A 20,899-nucleotide genomic window follows, 5' to 3' on the forward strand; every position below is an offset into this window, starting at 1 on the left:
GAGTGAAGTTTTGAACCGATCCCACTTATGATTATGATTATGATAATGATTTATGATTTATATAGCGCCCTTTAATATGTGGATATAATCAAAGGCGCTTTACATGGAGTTGTGAATGACAGATTGCTTTATGCAATTTACAAGCATGAGAGATGGTTAGTATGAAGTGTAGGCACTGAGGGTGGTCACTGCCAGGGTTTCTTTTTACGTCCTCAGTGGTTCTTTTATGTCCCCCATTTTTACTGTAGGTTAGGAAGGGTTAGGAGACAGGGCCTACGGTTTAAAGTCCTTGTCCGAGAAAACTTGAAGGTCTAACCATTTGCAGATATTATTACAAAGGCAGCACCTTCTCCTCAGTTATTTTAAGACCCTGAGTGTTGGTCCGGCCGAGGCTTGAACCACGACCTCCCGCACAACAGACCGACGCTCTTACCAACTGAGCTAACCGGGTGGCACTTATTTGAAGTTCCAACTCGTGATCGTTTTCAATGACAGTAAAATCAGTACAGTTGACAAAAATCACAATAGTATAAATATAGGTAAGCGTTAGATTACGGTTTTTATTTGGGTATCCTATTTTAGGAATGCCCGAGGTAAATAAAATCGCGGGTTTTTTCCCTTTTCGTCACAACTCGCCAATTGACTCTCGCCAATTGCTGTTCAGGGCGTTTGTTTAACGTCTTCTATTGCTTTTTTACATATATTTCCAAGTTATATAAAAGCGTGGGGCTTTTTTTTCTTTTCCGTCACAAATCGCAAATTGATTCTCGCCAATTGCTGTTCAGGGCGTTCTTAGTTTTAATGTTTTGAACGTCTTCTATTGCTTCTAACATATAGCAGTGTGAAAAACGAGAATAAATGAGCATCGCTCGTGTAATCCATCTAGTTCAGTATCCCCATACTGTTTCTTTGGCTGATATTCAGTTTCAGATTCGTAAAGGTTTTATTCTTATGAGTTTTAAAAAGCACATAAAAAATCTTATTATTTGCTCATAACACCTGCCCTTCATCCAGAGACAACGTAAATACGAAGATAATAAACTTTGTCTTTGTATTTCAAAAATTGTGTTCTTAGTTTGAATCGTCAATTCATTTGATCTTTTCATTTCTTTCAAGTTTTCTTGACAACAAATATTGAATTAGTGCTTTTTATTAGTTTTTTTTTTTTTTTTTTTTTTTTTTTTTGCTCTGACGCATTATTCACTAATACGAACTAAAAGCGAGAGATTTTAAGATTGATGAGAATCATGGAAAACATTTCATGGTCAATAAGTAATGCTTTTGATGCAAACTGCAGCTTGAACTAGCTCGAAAACTTTTAAGCTACTCTAGCTCTCCAGTTCTACACACTGATATTTATAGTTTTCTTCTTCTTTTCCTTTTTTTCTTCTTCCTTCTTGTAATTTTCTTATAATTTATTTATTTACATAATTAATTTACCTTGAAAATTGATTATACATGTAGACATGTGTATATAGCGCGAAATAGTTCTAAACTAAACTAAACAAACTAAGGATGCTCTAAAGGAGTAAAAGTCTGTAACTGGCAAAAGATCTCAAGTCCACTAGATCAGTAATAGTTATCAAGCAGTTGAAAACATGCAAAAAATATATCTCCCCATAATCCTTGCCGGTCTTCGCATTGGAGCTTTTCAGGTGACTGTTTTATTGAAATATAAGTTTATATTGTTTGTGTGTTTTTTTCGTGCCTAGTTAGACCTCTTCGTTTCAAGGCAATATAAAAGAGTGGTCGATGATAATGAAAAATAAATGAACGACTTTATTGAACCCGTAGTTATGAATAAATAGAAGTCACTTTCATGCTGAGCTACGACAGAAACTGACTTATCATTCAAATGAAAAATAATGCCTCAAGTGTTTTAATTTTTATCGCGGCTTCCTTAGAGATATCTCATTTATTACCATAACAATCTTATAATACATATTTATGTTAATGACAGTTTCATCAATCTTATGGACCCATTCTCATTACACTCTATACTTAGTTTTTTACCCGCTCCGTTCCGTTTAACGGTTTTACAGGACGTTTCTCAAACAAGGTTTTCGAATCTTGGTCGTGTTTACATTTTATCATGACTGAATACAGCTTGAAGAGAAAGGCGTTCCAGAGATTAGTAGCTTTAACAGCGTACGTCTTGATCTGGTCTGCAGTATTTATGATCATTGAACAGACAGGTGAACCGAACACTGTAGTTGCTAACAGAATGCTAGAAGAGGTCAAAAACAATATTTCTAGGCTTCTTGGAGCCAATATCTCCGAGGAACATTTTGATGCTTTGGTCAACAAAATTTCTGGCGCGGTGAAGGTTAGAGAAAGACCGGACTGGAAGTATTGGAAAACTGTTGATTTTGTCATTCAGTCTTTGACTACGATTGGTAAGATATTTTTTTTTTTTACTGGCAAGGCAAATGTATTTTAACGTAGCTGTTTTCATTTTGTTTTGATTCAGATATGCAATTGTATTTTTATTCGTATTTTTGTTTCCTGTTTGTTAACAGGTTTTGGTGACTTGACCCCTCGAACCTTAACGGGACAAATGGTATTCATTTTCTTTGCTGTGATTGGCTTACCCTTCACCATGGTAACCCTCAAAACAACTGGCGAGCTCATGCACGACGTTGTTAAGAAGCTCATTATCTTCTTCGAAAGACGCTTTCTACAAAAACAAGAAACGAAAAACCTTCATTTTAAATGTGTCGTGTTTTCGTTCGCAGCATTCATTGCTCTTCATGCATACGGCGCAGAACTTTATGTAACGCTCAATCAAACTGGTTATTTCGAAGGAATCTATGCGTCGTTCGTCACCCTGTCCACCATAGGTTTCGGAGACTACATTCTTGATTTTAGAGAGACTATAAGTAAAAATAACGTAAGTGACGCTTCCATGACGGCACTACTTCTCTTTAACTTGCCGTTGTTACTGATCAACTTGACTATCGTATCCTGTTTTCTCAACTCCATAATGTTTATGTTGGAAATTCTTCGCAAGCGGAATTCATGCATTAGCGATTGTAACACGGAGGGACAGGAAAATCCTGTTCCAGTCAGTTCTAATACGGATCAAGAAATGGCAACCAAAGCAAGTTTTTAAGAACACTTTGTACTTTTAGTATTAATGAAATGTCCAGAAAATTAAATTTGCATTTGGAGTCTATTAAGTATGAAGAAGGGGTCATATACCTTTAGAACTTTTGCAAGAGCTAAAAGTTTTCCAATCATTTACAATCAGAAAATATGAGACCACAAGAACACTACCCATCCAATAAGCCTTTTTAGCGATACAGCGGCCATCTTGAATTCCTTTGAAAAATTCATAGACCGTACAGGTGTTAGGATGTCGATTTCTATAAGTTTACGCTTTTCAATGAGGAGCACACTCGGTCCTAAAAAGCAATTGATTTTTCTGGTAGTTGGAACAATATGTGAAACACTAAGACTTCAAATTATTTGGACGCACTCCTGCTACTCTATGCTTTATAAATTTTTTACGTTTGCCCCCTTGGATTCCTATAATTCAAGGTGGACTCCGTATCAGTAAAAAGCTTATTTGCAATCACATAAACTTGAATTTATCTGCATGACTGACAACCGGAGCCGGTGAGTTAGAATTCGTGTGCTAGGGAGTGCCACAGGACTAACAGGTGTTTTGGGACCACTGACCAATTTTGGTTAGTTTCGAAATTTTAAACCAACCTGGACCAGAAATGTCATTTGTGACATTAATAATGAATGGTATCAATGCAAAAGCCGATGATTATTCTGCGTCCATCAATCAAGGCCAGGAGTAATTTAAAATGGTTATGGAACCTTATTTTCCGCAGTTGGTCTAAGTTTATTTTTGTGCCACGAGGATTGCCCAAAACCCCACTGCAAATCTAGAAGTTATCAAAGTCTTAGAGACGCGGAATATCTGATTGTCTCTAATTCTAGATCTGTATATTTAACAAATTTACGATGGTTGAGCGTGGTATGTCCTCTTATTTACCACGATATGACGTCAAAAGTTGGTCAAAATGTTATGGACTCACGAGGCGTAAGCCGAGTGGGTCCATAACTAATTTTGACCAACGTTTGGCGTCATATCGTGGTAAATAAGAGGACATACCACGCTAAACCATCGTAAATTTGTTTTTTACTACAAAACTCACAAAACTCTAGGAAATAGACTGCACGAAATCTTGCATGACGCCATTTGTTGGTATGGCCTCTTATTTACGACGTTTTTTAACCAATCAGCGCGCGAGAAAATTTACAATTGTGGTAAAAAATCAAATCTAGATCTGTATATAAACAATTATAATCTGTATGTGATCAAATCTAGATCTGTATATGTAATCAGTTATAATCTGCATATAATCAACTATGATCTGTATGTAATCAATTACCTGCATATAATCAATTATGATCTGTATGTAATCAATTATCTGCATATAATCAATTATAATCTGTATATAATCAATTATGTACTGTTTAATAAACGAGCAGGAGTGTTTTATCGGGTATAAAACACGAGGCGTAGCCGAGTGGTTTTAGACCCGATAAAACACGATCTGCGAGTTTATTGAACGGCTTAGAAAACTCATGATGTATGTTCTCATATTGTACAGAATTCTTTACGAAATGAACCAAGTTTGATAGAGAAAATCCAAGTTAAAGTTTATGCAAATGAAGACGAATCTATATCAGATATAAAACCTCCTTCATGGTCATGATTTCTATTGTGTTTTCTTCATGAATTATTAATGAGTTTTCTAAAATCTGTATACATAATCAGTTATGATCTGTATATAATCAAATATAATCTGTATATAATCTTGATAAAGCAAGCACATAACAATCAAGTCCCTACTTTAACGATCGAAAACTTTGTAAATATTTCTCAAAACTGTGAGTCGATTTTTTGAAATTTTCAGAACAGTACGTTAGTAGGGTTTAGTTCACACAAGTGGAAAACTACCATGTAGGCCGGCACACAGTGCGCAAGTCTTACTCTTAATCGTAATATAGTAGGTTTTTATTGCTATTAACAATCTGTCTGACAAATGCGTCAGTAGAATTTAAGTCTGCTTTTTAGAATGATATATTGAGAATAGTTCATAGTTCTTGGACAAATCACTCGTGTTTCAGTTGTATTCTAAGTCACTGAGGTATAGGCGAGTGCAGCTATAGAAATAGGCAACTTAGTAGAAAATCATTTCCATGTATTTAATTGCTACGACTAAAAATCAAGTCATTGTACTGAGACGTTGTATTGCTTTTGGGATATTTCACTTATTAGTATCAAATTTGTGGTGCCGATTATGGAACTTATTTTTATGAGAAGGTTGAAGGAGGAGACTGGTGAAAATCGAGGCATTCATACCATACAGCTTTTTAAGATAGCAAACTAGTGCCTTGTGGTCTATAGCTTGGGTACAATTCACGTTGCTTTATATAGTGTTGTTTGTACCCAAGCTAGACAACAGTGCGTCCTATTTATCGAATTCAAAAAAGACCTTGATGTCCAAATAATCACCTTCCGGCACCTTCCTTGTTTTAAGTGGCTTATAAGGCCACCCTTAGTCTTAGCCTTTGCAGGGCCGGGTTGTTCAAAGCTGGATTAGCGCTAATCCAGGATGAACTCTATAGGTCATATTAAGAGATAACCCAGGATTAGCACTAATCGGGCTTTGAACAACTGGGCCCAGAGCTGTAGAAATGCTTCGCATTATATGGTGGTGTTTTGAGGGACGCTTCATCGATCAGTCGGACATTTCATATGCATGCATTAAGAAAGGAAATAAATTCGAAAATTAACTCAGTTTCCTATCACTTCTCTTTCACTTTTCACTATCAGCAAACAAAATAGACGCCATATAAGTAATTAAGCGCCCCCTAAAACAGTGTCCCATAATGTAAAACGCTCTGATATTCAAGTATTGCTGTCCCTTTTTTCCACTGTTTGTACTTATTGCCGCTCGCACAAACTTATAAGACCTTCGAAGGTCGTGGGTTCGATTCCCAGCGAGGGCGGAAATGAATTATACCGAATTTATTTTCCAGGGGACTTTCGCCCGGATTAACCTCGTTCCCAAGCACTATAACTTATCTATATTTCTATATCTTGTATTTCATAAGTGCTACCACATATTCTCATCTTATAACATGTTATAAGACCTTATTCAGCATCATGCTAAATTGCATGTATAGTTAGTGGATCTTCATTCGTTATGCTCTGTCATTCACTGTTGGTCCTTACTGGTTTTCCTTGTGTACACTTACTTTCTGTCACCTTTCTGTCATGGACGTAAATCCCCTATTTTCATCATCTCCCCTCCCTAAAATTAATGTCTAAACCGGCCAGTAACAATAGTCCCCTTCACAGTTCCCTGCGCCATCTTGAAAGATAGCCGTGCCTAGCGAGACGAACGATGAGCTTACAATGATAAAGACCTTCTTTAACACCTTGGACAATTATTCACATATTTCTAAAATGAAATAAAATAAATTTTACATTCAGTATTTCGCCAATAATGACGACAGAGTCAAGCTTGAACTAGTGTCCGAAGTCAAATCATAGGATAATTCTTGATTAGTACATTTGCATTTACTTTTGGGGGAGATTTGATTCTCGGGTGATTTTTCACAGACGTAAAGCTTGCGATGTCGAATTAGCTCCGCGAAAAGAAGAAACGAAATCAAAAATACAACTGCGATGAGGATGCTGGGTAATATTACGCTGGCTAATTGGATTGCAGGCTCAACTTCAGGACAAGGTTGTTTGTTGTTGTCACGAAGTCTCTGTCTTCTTTTCCAGTATGCCTGTTTGCTCTTGTGTTTTCTTTCAATTACATCTGCAAGAAATTGAAATACTATTATGTCAAAACATTTATTAAACGGACTATTTAAAGACAATAGTCCCCTTTACAGTTCCCTGCGCCATCTTGAAAGATAGCCGTGCCTTTTTCACATGATAGAGACATGTGAATAATTGTTCAAGGTGTTAAAAAAGGTCTCTATCATTGCAAGCTCACCGTTCGTCTCGCTTCGATGCAAAGGCACGGCTATACCTTTCAAGATGGCGCAGGGAACTGTGAAGGGTTCTATTGTCAAAGTGCAAAATGATATTTGTGCACTAATTTATACCACTGTAAAAAGCGCCAACTACCAAAGTCCTAAAGAGTGTTTCTGCTCTAGATTACACCTATTCAAGTTAAGAGTGGCCGCTTAATAGAGGGTCGCCCATCAATTTACTTGAGTCTTGCATAGGGGCTATACAAAAGGACAAGACAACGGGCAATTGTGGCTTTCGGTTTTTCAAACTTTCTCGTTCAGGAAATGAAACTCGACTAAAATAAATGTCAAAAAATCTACTGCACAATTTAGCTATAACACTGAATTCGGGATCGGTGAATTGTACGAATAAATTTGAAGTTAATTAGCTATTGAGGAAAGAGAGATTCAAGGAAACGCGTCTCTCGAGTTGACAGGGACTGATAATTTTAATAGACATACCTTTTAGAAGTAAGGGCATATTGCAGAGGTCTTCATCACTGCAACAAATTGGGAGTTTTCGAGTTCGTTTTATGGCGTCCCATTCATGCCGCTTACAAATTGTAATATTATACTCCTCAATACAGCCATAAGTGATCTTCTGCCGCGCATGCGTAGTATTTATTCTTTTTTCTTTGACGTCGATGTAACAGCCATAGTGTGAGGTACACACAGCTTTTGGACACTCGGTGCACAGACATTGGAGTTTGGCTGTCAGTATTCAAAAATAGTGTTATTTAGAACAATCCATTTTCTTACAAACCATATATACGTAAAGTGAATGTGACACGACAATAGCTGCGTGCGCATCCAAATTCAAGGAACTTGACGGGCCACGACTCCAGAACAGGAGCTTTATAATGAGGATTATCATATATTTGCATATATTAGTTGGATACGCACGCAACCTTGAGAAAACGATCTATAGAGGCTTTGCACCATCACTTGCCGACGCCCATAATACCGCTTGGACTGCCTGTGGTTAGATGGCAGAACAATAAGATGCCTTTGCTCTCGAGAATCGAATTGTTTCTTATGTACAACGATTGTATTGTTCCTGCTATCTAACATGGCTGCCGTCACGTGGTGGTGCAAAGCCATCCATTCGAAGGAAATAGTCACATGACTGTTACTGGTCGGCAAAAAATTCGGACTTCCTTTATTTAAATAGCTTTAGCTTGATAACTAATGCCATGTTCAAAACCTTTATTCCCTTATAAGATATATACTTTCGATTTTAAGATACGAAGCAATTTAAAGTTTGTTTGCCACCAGCAGAGCTTTCCTCAAGGGACCTTGAGCTGAATTGATTCGTTATCAAAGTGATATATCAGCACTTGACTGTTTGTTGCAAAGGGCCCTATTTGGCATGCAACCTTTTGCACAAAGGTGTTGTGGGAAAAGTTGAGGTCGTTATGTAACGTACCACGCAGAAGCGACTTTGAATTCACCAAAACGATGACACTAGCAGTTCATGACGGAATGATATTGGACTCAAAAGACGTGTTTGTACCAAAGCTCCCAATGCACCCAATGTTCACCGTCTTAGAAAAGTTCTAATGTGTAGCTATCGTAATACGTTGTCCCGGCAACGAAACTGCACCGTGTAACCGTGCGCAAGCTACGTTTCATCACATGCGTGCTAGAAATCTACCTCTCTAGTGCACCAAATTTGATTGCCAATGGCGGACTTGATGTTCTGAGCCAGTGAAATGGCTTTTTTCCTGTTTACCGGTGGTCAGAATACTGAAAGCTTTTATTGTGCGCTGCGAAAAATATTTTGGCGCCAAAACAAAGGAATTTACCAGGCGCGCATTGTCTACTTAAAGTGCATATAACACCTAAATCAATATTTTCAGCATGGATTCTACATGAAGTAAATAGTTGAATGGTAAATTATCTTTATATGATTTGAGTGATGCATCTTGGAGATATCAAGGTTTATACTTCCAATATAAGTAATGAGTGGGTTGTCATAGTAGGCATTTGAGTTTATTGTCATCATTTTTAAATTGAAATACTGATTACTATGAGAAAATAATAACCTTTCTATAAACCCTGAGAAGACATCGATGTTTTAAATAGGATATTTTACTGCCCTATAAAATGTTTGTATATTTAATAATGCCTCCTGTGACATCACACTCATTAACATATATTGGAAGTATAAAACCTTGATATCTACAAGATGCATCGCTCAAATCATATAAAAATATTTTTACCATTTAACTCTTTCTTTCTTTCTTTCTTCCTTTCTTTCTTTCTTTCTTTCTTTCATTCATTCATTCATTCATTCTTTCTTTCTTTCATTCATTCTTTCTTTCATTCTTTCTTTCTTTCTTTCTTTCTTTCTTTCTTTCTTTCTTTCTGACAAATATTACATGTGCGAAACACAAACCTATTAGCATAAATAGATAAACAAAGAATCAAAGAATACACTTCACTCTGCCACACTGGTTGATGGATATACTTTATATAGAATCAATGCTGGAAATATTGATTTAGGTGTCATAGACACTTAAACTGGAAAAGGCTAGAATAAACAAGTTATTTCACTTCTACCCATCAGACGCTAGACGTTTATATTATATACGATAAAATGAACATGCGATGGTTTCTCCATGGAATATCCCACTCGTAACTGGTATTTTCTTGATACATAAAAATCGCCTGGAGGCTCGGTGTTTGAACAATGGAAACACAAGTGCCTCGTGGAATCATTCAGTGGTGTGTCACGAGAAACAATTGTGTGATCATTCTATCCTGTATAATAAAAGAATGTTAGTTCCTAATGGAAAAGAAAAAGTGAAATAACAAAGAATATAGAATCAGCGGCTTTCCTTCCTTGTATATGACTAGGATGTACCAACAGAAAATGCATATCATTAGAACGAACCGCTTGAATCAGGCAAAAATGTTCGAACAAAATTTTGATTTTTTTTGTCTCGACAAAGTAGGCTTTTTATAATATCTTTGCAAGACCCGACCAGCAAAATCACTCGCATCTTTTTTAAGAAACATTGCAGTTTTTTATTAGACTACTATCAGTATAAACGGTTATTATTGTGAAGGCGATAACAATACTGAGAAAATGTTGTCCCAGCCCGATTTGAATTTTAGTATTGTGCATGCATTTCACTAACTAAAACAAAAACAAAGGCAAAGAAAGAAAAAAACCCGAGTGTATATTTATTAGCGAGTCGTCGAGACCCAGATGGCTTGGCAATGAAGCTTTCAGGAGCCAGTTGCATTAAAAGAGGAAGCGAAGGGCAAATACTTTAATGTAGATATAATACCTCTCAGTTTCATGATATTATACTATGAACACTTCAAAATTCAAAATAGAATTAGAATTATGTGAGACCTTTTTTTTCAGATAACGCACTTGTTTATGATCTTTGGAAGTAACTCATTCCGCAGTGTGAAACTTGGGTAAGGATAAAAATGGCTTCCCCAGGGAGAGGGGGAGGAAGAGAGTTTTCATCTCTAACGCGGTAATGTGAACGTGGTGTTAGAAATTTCAATTCAAAAGTTACAATTCTATTGTTAATTATTGATTTCGGCGCTTTTTTGAATGATATTAAGCTATTAATAGTATAGTTAAAACACTTAGAAATAAAAGGTGCTTCTGTTAAAGGTTCGCCAGCACGGCTCCAGATAACGGCTTGAAGTTAGACCCACATGGTTGTTATGGTTACGTCCGACTAAAGCAGATCAGGGCAAATTTATCGACGAAGCATTGCGTTATTCAAACTATTAACTGCACTTTGTAAAATTTTATCACACTCTAAAAAACCACAAAAAGATTAGGATCAAAAATGCCAACGTTTTGATAAGAAATGGGTGTTTTTCTATTCATACGACGTAATAGCTTGTATTTATTAAGCAAGATGGGATTTGAATCGGTGTGAGAGACATATGATTGTTTTATTTCAGTACTCTGCGTTTCCTTAGCCTCATTCCGGCAGTTTGAAAACAATAACTGGATTAGTTCTTATCGGAGCTTATCGCATCGTATAAACAACTGGCTTTCAATTCGATCAACTGGAGAAAAATCCACGCAGATATGAACGCATAGTGAAAATTTGTTAAAGACGCTGCGGCAGAATAAAAGCAGAAAACTAGGCTGAGAAATTTTTAATGTAGTACTCTAATAAGTTTAAAGAAGTATATGATAAATAAGCATTTGAGTATTTTTCAAACTTGACTATCAAGTAGTATTTACAAGTGTGGTTAGAAAACGCAAACTTACTTGATGCACAGGCTGAATTGCGTAGCACTAGAAGCCAAGTGGAAGCTGTGAGTATTAATACCAGACCGCGTCTCTTCATACCTCCCGCAGTAGCAGAACAAAAAAAGAACTTATAAGAGACCAAAAAGAAGTCTACATGAGAGAGCTAAAAGAGTTGGTATAAATGCCCACTTTGGTAGCGCATTGCCTTAAGACTTTCCTGTTATACGGCTATTGTATTTTGTAGTGGATGAAATTAGATCAAACGGATTTGATTGGCTCCTTGCGGGATGTGAATGAGTGATTACCGTATTGGTCACAGCCGTTCCGTAGCGGGGCTGTTATTTAGCAGTTGGATTAGTAATTGTAGTAAGATTTCTCAACGGAGAGTAAAACCATTTCAAAGTTTTGATATTAACTACCATTTTTCAAGAGAATTTTAAAATGACTTTAATTGTTGTGCGAGTTTTTTATTCTTTTTTTTCAGGAAATATTATGAGATAAAAAGATAAAGATCGTAAGCCTAATTTCATTTTTTCCCTGTATTCCCTTTTTCTTTTAGTTTCAGTAAGCAGAATATTTATAATCAACGAGAAGCCATAGACAACCGATGTTTATTAAATGCTACAACATTTGACTTACTACTGATAATTGATGCGAATACCCTAAACTTGAGTCTTCAAAGTTCTGTGTAAACATTGGCAACCAGTAAATTTAAGAGATATTCACTCGTTATTTGTCATAGAACTAACTAGTTATTATAAGTGTCAGGAGTAGTTTCTGCCGTGGGTTGAGCTACCGTTTTTAGTGTTTTTAGAACAGTTCTTAATATGATAATGTAGACCTGTTCTTCCGCCAACCAGGCGCCAACTCAAGCAGTCCTAATAGGTAAATTGTCAGAAAACAAGAATCTAAAATGCTTAACCGAGTAAAGCACTTTCAGACAAGAAAGATGAGTAAAAAGCGATAGAGGACTTGGAGTTTGATTTGGTCAAGTTTCAATATGTTTTCCGGGTGTTAGTGTTTAAACAGGAAAGCTATTCCACAAATGTCAAGATTCGATAAATGTTCAATGAATCTCCGGTCGAATTCGATAAATGTTCAATGGATCTCCGGTCGAACTCTCAAAGATCTTGAGCAGGCGAAAAAATCTCTCCCAATGATAACTCGAATTCGTTGCCCTTTTCCCGTCAAACGAAAGGAAATTTTAAGACTTTATTTTTATTTTTATTTTTTTCTTGTTTTTGTTTTTTCCCCACTAATTCTCTCAAGTTATTAATTTATTCCTTTATAGATTTTATTAATCTTTTTCCTTCAATACACCGTCATCCCAGGTATTATTAATTGCTTCGTAGATACAGTGTTCAAACTTATACATTAACTATGAACTCTTTCTTAGACAGCTTTGGTTATGAAGCAATCCGTTTTTGGACAGCAAACGCGTTGTTTTTAGCAAAGAGTGTCACTTGCCCGAGTAATTTAAGGCAAGCGCGCCAATTTGGCGCCGCGTACGGCGACTACCGCTATCGGTAAAGGCGGGAAAAGGCCTCTTGTTTGCTTAAATAGAAAATTCGGCTTTTAGTTACTTTTGAGCTTGATTACAAATAAGAGTGAGAACTCATGAAAAATGCCTTAAGCACCGCTCTATTTAATCTACACAGGCGTTTAGTCATGACATTAATACGAAACCCTTGGCTCCTGAATGACTGATTATGGAATTAATGATACCAATCTTAAATATGAGATAAAGCCAAGGCTTCAATGATTTTATCTATGGTATTAAAAATCTTGTAAAAAAAAAGCTATGGTTTTTTTAATGTTTTTTATTTTACTGTTTTCATCTTCATAAGAAATGAAGGTGCAAAATGAAGCAAGCGGCCATTAAAAATACAATAGTACTCTTTATTTATTAGAGAGCCTTTTTAAAACCTTTTTATAAGTTGAAAACTATAGGGAAAAGGAATGAAATATCAAAATAGAATGCAGGAAGGAATAAAAATAACAGTGAATTTGTTTGGAATAGCGCACCCTTAAGGCAGCATGAAAACCCTTCGTAAATTAGTGCACTCTAAACCAAATAAAATATCATTCGGAATTTTTCGTCGGCTAAAGCAGGAATAGGGAATGAACGAAGATAAAGATTAAACATCTAGTACTTATACTTATATTTTACAACCACCAGTCCCCATGCGGGGCTCTTTCGTGAGGTTCCCTCCACACGCACTACCACTACATTCTATATTTACGACATACAACACTCAACTCACAAGTTGATTTTTACGGAGGGAGAAAAACCGGAAAACCAGGAGAAAACCCTCATGGCAGGGGTGAGAACGACACAAAACAAACTCAACTCGCATATGATCTAGCCTGAGTTGGGGCTCGAACCCGGACCGCTCTCGCCTCATGTCTGGATCGGAGAGTTTGAAACATTATCACAATTAACTCACCAGAAACAGATGGCTTAAGATTTACTTTGCTGGCTCCGAGATGCTTGTGTAGAACTGGTTTTTGAAGGGTCGTGTTTTGGATACCTTATCGCTTCAAGTATATTAGGATACTTTAATCAATAACGCTACTTATCATTTCCTCTTTTCTTATCAACCTGTCCACCGTCGAGCGAGTAAATTTATTTTATAAACTGCTTTCAAGAGGGATGAAGTTTCGATGGTTTTGTCATATACTTCAATACACATGAAACTCAACGCCGCCTGCTGCAGGTTTTAGTTCCAGTTTTCGCTCTCATTTCTCTCACGTACGTTTTTTTTTTTTTTTTTTTTTGTGAGAGGTTTTTCAAAATCTAGATTCTATTGATTCTCTAGATAATCCTAAGTCAGTCCATTTCCTTGGTGGGCGTGGGATTAGCTTTTTTGGAAAAATTAAGCGGGAAAATATAATAAACTGATAAAAAATGAAAGCTCTATTGGAGGAACAAATAGAATGAGGTGTTAACTGTTAACTTTCTATTTTCAATCTATCTAGCGTTGTAGAGCGCATGCAGTAAAACCATGAAATAAAAACAAAGTTGACATTGACAAATAGTAGCTATATTTAGTGACTAAGGCGGATAAATATCCTATGCTGGATAAATTTGAATCCGCAACTTTCACACCGAAACTGAAAAAAAAGTTTTCCGTCCACACATGTAAACGGATAAAATGTTTCGCGTCCGCACTAGTCTGATCAGAGGCGGCAAAAACGCTTCATTGAACATCTGAGCATGTGTATCGAAGCTGAAATTGAGCCTGCGGTGAATTTTTAGTCTTCCCGCCATGTTCCCATGACAATCATGACGTTACCGTATTCGAAAAATTTCGGATACGAAATGTTCTCCGTCCACACTAATACGGCTAGCCGGCGTTTTCAAATTGTTCCACTCTGGAGATCGTATTCGAAAAAATTCGTTTTGGTTAAGAATTGTTCCGGATTCGCCCGGACTAGTGTGGACGGTAGGCATAACCGAATAAATAAAAATTCGGATTCAAATTTATCCGGCATAGTGTGGACGGGGCCTAATATATAGTTGCTATCACTCAACCAGAACATTCATTACGATACGCGAAAGACACAAGTAATTGACTTTAGCTACGAACTGATCATCTCGCCACTTATTTTATCAGAAAGGATTTATATGTGCACATGCGTAACAGTCTGGCCGGTGTTTTTCCTATTTAGTTTAGTTTTATTGAATGAGCCACTGCACTGTTAACATCCCCTTTAAGTCTATTTCACGGCGCTTTCATTCATCAATCAGAGCATGCCGAGATGCAATGAAAAATTAAAGGTTGACGTCAAAACCCAACTGATGTATAGACTGAATATTCAATCCACAAATGGTTTCTAAATCATAACAAAGAAATTCTTATTTTGACACGCAGTGCATTTCGCGCCGAGATCTACTGGTCTGTATTTGTTTCACTTTAATTCCTTTATTTCCACCCATATTTTATCTCGTTCGGGCTCTCATTGGAGACTTGCTTTAAGAGAAAACTCGTTGAACTCTTGAGCAGGTATGATTTTTAGAGCGCTTTTTTGTTTTTGCGACTTTAGACGAATGGGCGCTTTTGTTTGTTTTGTTTTGTTTTTTGTTTTTGTCGTCAATCAACTTATAGTTTCCCTTGCTAAAAGAATTATGACGACCGGTCACAAGTAAATGTGCAGTGTGTCTCTCTTGATTTCTCCGGGCTCTCCGGTATTCTTCCCTCCGCAAGACCTAACTAAGCCAAATTTCAATTCGATATGTGAGCTAGCCCTAGTGCCTTGACGTGAAGCAGCCGGGTTGCTCCAGGGTTCGATAACATCTGAGCACTATTTTTGACGGTCAGTTGTAGAAGCATGAGTGTTCTTACATTTATAGCGATTCGGTTATAGAAAGGGCATCCTGTTTTGAGAGCATTGAATTTATTTTCTTCGCATACTTTTCATGACAGCATATGGTATGTCTGTGAAACGGCACGGCACGGCACGGCACTGCACGGTGCGCGGCACGGTCACGTTATAAAAAATCACGTAATAATAACAATGATAATAATAATTTATTTATATAGCGCTTATTCCTTAGAGTCCATAAGCGCTTTACAAATTTCAAAAAATATCTACACTAGCTAAAATATACACATTCAAAATAAAGAAATAATAATAATGTTAATACAAGAAAACTCTGAAACCAGTGCTAAAAAGTTATTAAAATTACGAAATACAAATGAAAGCGTAGTGAGTTCAACCCGCACAGCGCGCTCGAGATAAGTGTTTGGTAAGAAAATGCTTGGGAACACCGTCACGGTCACGGCACGTCCGCATAGACCCCCTGCATTGAATCCCTACTTGGAGGTCAAGACAATGAAAGATATTAAAAAACGATTTCATCCTCAAGAGAAGGAAATTCTTTCGTTTTGATCCCAAGATTGGTAATGAGTGCAAGGGGTCTATTAACCTTTCCAAGGTTGAGAAAAAACTGGGTTTAAGTTGGGATTGCAGTGCATTTTTGAGGCGGTTTTAAAGGGACATATTTCCAAGATGGCGGCCATTTCGTCCCCTAAAACAGCTCTAAATTACACTGCAATACCAACTCGACCCAGTTTTCGCTCGAGCTCAGAATGTCTAATATTGCGAGTTTTCTACATAAGGAGTTTGCGCATTTTATGATATATGGTTTAATGGGCTAGATCACAAGTGCGCACCAACTCTCATGCTTTCTATCACATTCGATTATTTCATTACCTCCCACGCAAGCGGTAATGAGATTAGTTTTTATTACAGACAGAACGGAATTTTTTTTAAAGTTAATTTTATGGAGCAAAAGTTGATCTGTCGTGACTGCAGAAGCTGCAGGGTGAAGTAACATCAAATATAAACAATGTGAACAAAACATCAAACACTTATAGCAGCGTAAAGCTTCAAATTGCGGTATGGCATAGGTTGTAATCAAATTGAACTTTTCTTTAGTCGCGATACTTAGCTTCGAGCATGCTGTCTAGCAATCGTTCCTGCGTTTCTTCAAACTTTTTTTTTTTTCAATGGAGGGGAGAGGGGGTTACTTTTCATTCTGGCCTTCTTCGCGGTTCTCATCTGACAGGGTGTAATGAATGCGGCGCTCCTCGTGCTTGCTTTTGCTGTGTGTCCTGCTTGCAGACGTACCGCTGTGTCTATTACCGCTGTGTCTATTACGTCTGTCCAATTCTCAGTTTGTTCTAAATTGTCTGTCTATCCAAGGTGTTTCACAGTGTACTCTCGGAAATACGACCGTGTTCGTTTGTGATCACTGCCCCCTCAAGACAATTATCCTCTTGAATATGTCCACCTTTCATAATCAATCTGGAAATACGCTTCTCCTCTGGCTTCTCGCATGGAGCACCATTATCACAACGAGATCTTCGTTTTCCAAGTTTGTCTTCACTCGACCCGTTTTGTTTGTTCCAGATCTTAGCCCCTCGAATCGCCCCTCGATCCTCTGCTGCTGTCAGACTTACTATATTCTCTGCCTGGTATTCATGGTCTTCGGGGGGATGGAAGTCACAATTGCAACGATCTGTAGGATAGTTTGTAATTACATCATCCCTGACGTTATACCCTGGGTCACTTGTTTGACTTCTTGATCCCTCTTCTATCGATATGATTGGTAAAGGATACGAATTTAGAGCTAGACGATTGTTGACATTCTCACGAGAATCGGAAAAATCCGCGGCCGACGTGCTGTCACGCTGTAAGCACGCGCAACAAGGCCACGCTGAAAGCTTCTTCAACAAAGATGGGCGAAAGGTTTTGGTTTCCAGACTCAAATCACTTGGAAATTCCCTGGAGCTAACTTCTCTGAAACTTAAAGAATGAGGTCTAGTTGACGGTTGCTCAGCTTCTAGCTTCTCCTTTGAATCTTTACATGCGCATTCGATTTCGTGGTCAGCGGAAATCAACGCATAAAATACGGCATCCTTGTTGAGCTTTGATTTGAAAAAGACGATATACAGTTTTGGAAAGAATATGAATACCAAAAAGATCAACTGTGATGCTATAATCGCTAAACAGTTGATGGCGACATCGTGTAGACCAACTGGTGTTCCATAGAGAACTGCGGTTAAGATTACCCATATCGTGTAAAATGCAATCATACCATACAATATGTACTTCGCCTCGGAATAATTGACCAGACGCTTTCTGACGCTATAAGACAAGTATGTGCAAGCTATGCTTATGACAAGTATATGGAAAGCAGACAAGGCGTACCAGGCTGAAGTAGTGTTGTCGCACACGACTATGCTTCTACCAGCGCTCTCCTCTCTAATCTGTGCACTTGGTGGCTTGTTTATGATCCAAAGTATACAAATGAAGAGTTCTACGATGGTCAGAAATAAAGAAAAGATGAATTGACTTTGACTGTTAATCCGTACCAACCATCTTGATGCAAGTTTCTTTCGTTTGGAAGTCAACTGCTTGGCTTTTGCCAGAACTAATGACATGGTGAACGTCAAACTGGTGCCAAAGAGAACCGACTGTATCTTGCACATGTTGTCAGATGGTAACCCTATGTATGCAAATGGAACCAGCACCCCGAAGCTAATGCTCCACAAGAGACGAAAATTTGTATCGCTTCCAAGACCACTTACTATGGGCGTTGTCTTGTATATAATGAGTGTGACGTATACTGTCAGGGACAGCACAAAGGATATTATAGAAACAGCGATGATTGCATCCGCTTCTTTTGTACCCCAGCCAAAGAAATCATGCATGATCTTTCTGCATGAAGTGTTATTTTCATTGGAAGTGAAGCCACTTTGGCACGCAGTACATTTGAGGCCATTTTTGCTTATGGAACCTACAGGACACTTAGCACATTTCCAGCAGCATCTTGATCCTACATGGATTCTATAGCTGCCGGCGTTGCATGGGAAACTGCACTTTCCGAATGGTTGCGTGATGCTTTTGTTTGGCCACTGTATTTGGTTCTTTTCGATGTCAAGGGTATTACCAGAGTACATTCCAATGGTTTGGAATTTCGCTCCTTGAAAACTTATCTGGAGATTTTCAATTCTGTAAGAGCTAACAGCATCGCCGTTTGAATCGAGATAAACTTTTCGATTTGACAAACTCTGAAATACGAAGGGCCCCAGAAACATTTCTGATAATACTTTGGTTTTAGTTAGTTCGTTAAGGCACTTTTCTTTGCCACGAGTATCATTTACATGAATAAATTCTTTACAGATCCTCTTGATCACGTGACACACGGCCATAATAGCATCTATCACGTGATTGACGTGTGAAAACGACAGCATGTGACGTATCCCATTCATTTTCTCCGTGCCCTTGCACATCTTTTTATTAGTCTCCATGAAGGAGCAGTCAAAGACCTTTTCCCACAGATTCCTAAGCCAAGGATTTCTCGTGTTTTGAGCAGGATTTAAGTTTTCAAAGTATTTCGCAAACTCAGCTACTGAATCCAGTTTATTCGCGATGACCAACATTCCTTGCGTAACGCTCGCATGCTCCGACATGACACTGGAAGAACCGGCCAAAACTTCGCTTGCCACCCAAACCCTTCCTGTCATTTTCGCAGTATCTGCTCTAATGATAATGTTATTTGTATCAAGAGGTGAAGTAAATAACAGAATGATTTTTAATTTCTCTTTCGACTTGATTCTGGCAATAATAGACTGCATTTCTTTTGCAGAGGAATTGTTTGGTAAAGTTTCTTCTATTCCGATGCAAATTCCCTTGGAGTGTGCGAGGTTTTTAAATTTAATTGACAGAGATCTCCAATGGGGATCATTAGAAGTCACCAAAGCAACGTACGTCCATCCGAAGTGAGCTACGACTTTTGACATGACTTTTGGTCGATGTGATCCAGGAACAACTGTTCTTGAGAAAGAAGGAAACCTTGACTTGTCACTCAAAATCCCCGAAGTCGATGCATAGCCGATCTGAGGAATTTCAAAAACGCTCAAAACTTTGTTAACAGCCACAGAAATTTCATTTCGTCCAGCACCAATCACAGATACGAGTTTGCCATCACAGGATTGTCGGCCATTGCTTCCACATCGCTCCAAATCGCCATCGGTAATCGAGTATTTCTTCTCTGACAGAAAATCTAAAGTTCGTTTCAAAGAAACTGCTACGAGATTGCAAGTGTCTCGGATATCGTAACCCAGAGTTAAATTCCAAGGTATTAAAGATTCTCTATTTACCCTATCAGTCGTGTAAATCATGGCCTCGATAAGCGCAATGCTTTCCATGTCTAAATCTCCGCATTTTCCTCCTAGTCGTGATGAATGAACGGGAAAAAGTCCACCAAGAATGACGTCTGCTGGTTGATAAACAGATACTTCTTCGTCAATAATAGTTGTATTAATCAAGGAGTTAACTGGCGAGACGTACACGAAAATGGCATTTAGAATGATCAAATGAAGCGTGATCATTATTCGTTGATGAAGTTCTTCAGCGACCACTACTGTAGTAAAGACAAAATCACCTGCGAAAAGAATCAATTCTGTGCATAGGCATGATGCTAATGATTCTAGTTTAGTGGTGGAAACTGTTAATCTCGCCTATGCAAATTATACATCATTAATATTCCACATAAAAAGTACCCGGCTTGAAATTCAAAAACGTTTGTCACTAGGGCGAGAAAAGCGAAAGAAGTTAATGAGTTTAATTATTTTTTGCAACATTTTAAAAGCGAGAAAAGCGTCCGCTAAACGTGAGTGGCGTAAGCACCGAAATGCACAAATACTGCTTATAAAACCAATTTTTTTCTGTTTGATTAAGACTTATTTGACTTACCATAGTTTGATTGGGTCCAAAAGCCCGGTTTTTAGTCTTTGCCTTCCCTTCAGCCGGTAATGACACCCCTTCGAATCCCACCACTTTCATGAAATAATTAGTCTTATTTATCAGTCGACGCGTTTTCATTTATGGCGAAAGATGATTGGTGTACAAGCAGCTCGCATTCAAACGTTTTTGTAAACGTTCGTGAATGCCGTGTTATGATTAATCTATCCGTTTCTGCTGTGTTAGAACTCAATAAAAGGAGATTCTTAGTAAGTAGAATCGATGAACACGTCTAATCAAACTTACCGAAAGCTCCTATTCTGAACTTTAAAAATATATCGAAAAATAAATTTTCAT

The 20,899-nt window shown here is 37.7% G+C and overlaps 3 protein-coding genes across 3 annotated transcripts; 1 reads left to right on the forward strand and 2 right to left on the reverse strand.

Annotated features, from left to right (window-relative positions):
- Positions 1-2,010: 2,010 nt before the first annotated feature.
- LOC116301795 (potassium channel subfamily K member 9-like) lies at positions 2,011-4,081 on the forward strand. The gene is made up of 2 exons (XM_031710913.1): positions 2,011-2,396; positions 2,520-4,081. Exons 1-2 carry the CDS (start codon positions 2,093-2,095, stop codon positions 3,110-3,112), a joined length of 897 nt encoding a protein of 298 aa, XP_031566773.1. The 5' UTR covers positions 2,011-2,092; the 3' UTR covers positions 3,113-4,081.
- Positions 4,082-6,112: 2,031 nt separating this feature from the next.
- On the reverse strand, positions 6,113-11,524 carry LOC116301807 (uncharacterized). Its single transcript, XM_031710925.2, has 3 exons — positions 11,306-11,524; positions 7,516-7,764; positions 6,113-6,854 (listed from the first exon to the last, which is right to left on the reverse strand). The coding sequence occupies exons 1-3, from the start codon at positions 11,382-11,384 to the stop codon at positions 6,517-6,519; spliced, it is 666 nt and encodes a 221-aa protein (XP_031566785.1). The 5' UTR covers positions 11,385-11,524; the 3' UTR covers positions 6,113-6,516.
- A 4,144-nt stretch (positions 11,525-15,668) lies between these two features.
- LOC116301808 (metabotropic glutamate receptor 3-like) lies at positions 15,669-20,852 on the reverse strand. The gene is made up of 2 exons (XM_031710926.2): positions 20,555-20,852; positions 15,669-20,243 (listed from the first exon to the last, which is right to left on the reverse strand). The coding sequence occupies exon 2, from the start codon at positions 20,188-20,190 to the stop codon at positions 17,002-17,004; it is 3,189 nt and encodes a 1,062-aa protein (XP_031566786.1). The 5' UTR covers positions 20,191-20,243; positions 20,555-20,852; the 3' UTR covers positions 15,669-17,001.
- Positions 20,853-20,899: the final 47 nt, after the last annotated feature.

The sequence above is a fragment of the Actinia tenebrosa genome, unplaced genomic scaffold, assembly GCF_029948245.1.
Source record: "Actinia tenebrosa isolate PJP-AT-01 unplaced genomic scaffold, QUT_ActTen_1.0 PGA_scaffold4__44_contigs__length_22323623, whole genome shotgun sequence".
NCBI classification, from domain to species: domain Eukaryota; kingdom Metazoa; phylum Cnidaria; class Anthozoa; order Actiniaria; family Actiniidae; genus Actinia; species Actinia tenebrosa.

Bases quoted from the DNA above. Each gene is read 5' to 3' on its own strand.
- LOC116301807 (XM_031710925.2), bottom strand. From the start codon at position 11,384: ATGAAGAGACGCGGTCTGGTATTAATACTCACAGCTTCCACTTGGCTT. The intron at 7,765-11,305 runs GTAAGTTTGCGT...GAATACTGACAG, and splicing joins CAATTCAGCCTGTGCATCAA to CCAAACTCCAATGTCTGTGC. The intron at 6,855-7,515 runs GTATGTCTATTA...AATTTCTTGCAG, and splicing joins TATGCCCTTACTTCTAAAAG to ATGTAATTGAAAGAAAACAC.
- LOC116301808 (XM_031710926.2), bottom strand. From the start codon at position 20,190: ATGATCACGCTTCATTTGATCATTCTAAATGCCATTTTCGTGTACGTC.
- LOC116301795 (XM_031710913.1), top strand. From the start codon at position 2,093: ATGACTGAATACAGCTTGAAGAGAAAGGCGTTCCAGAGATTAGTAGCT. The intron at 2,397-2,519 runs GTAAGATATTTT...GTTTGTTAACAG, and splicing joins TCAGTCTTTGACTACGATTG to GTTTTGGTGACTTGACCCCT.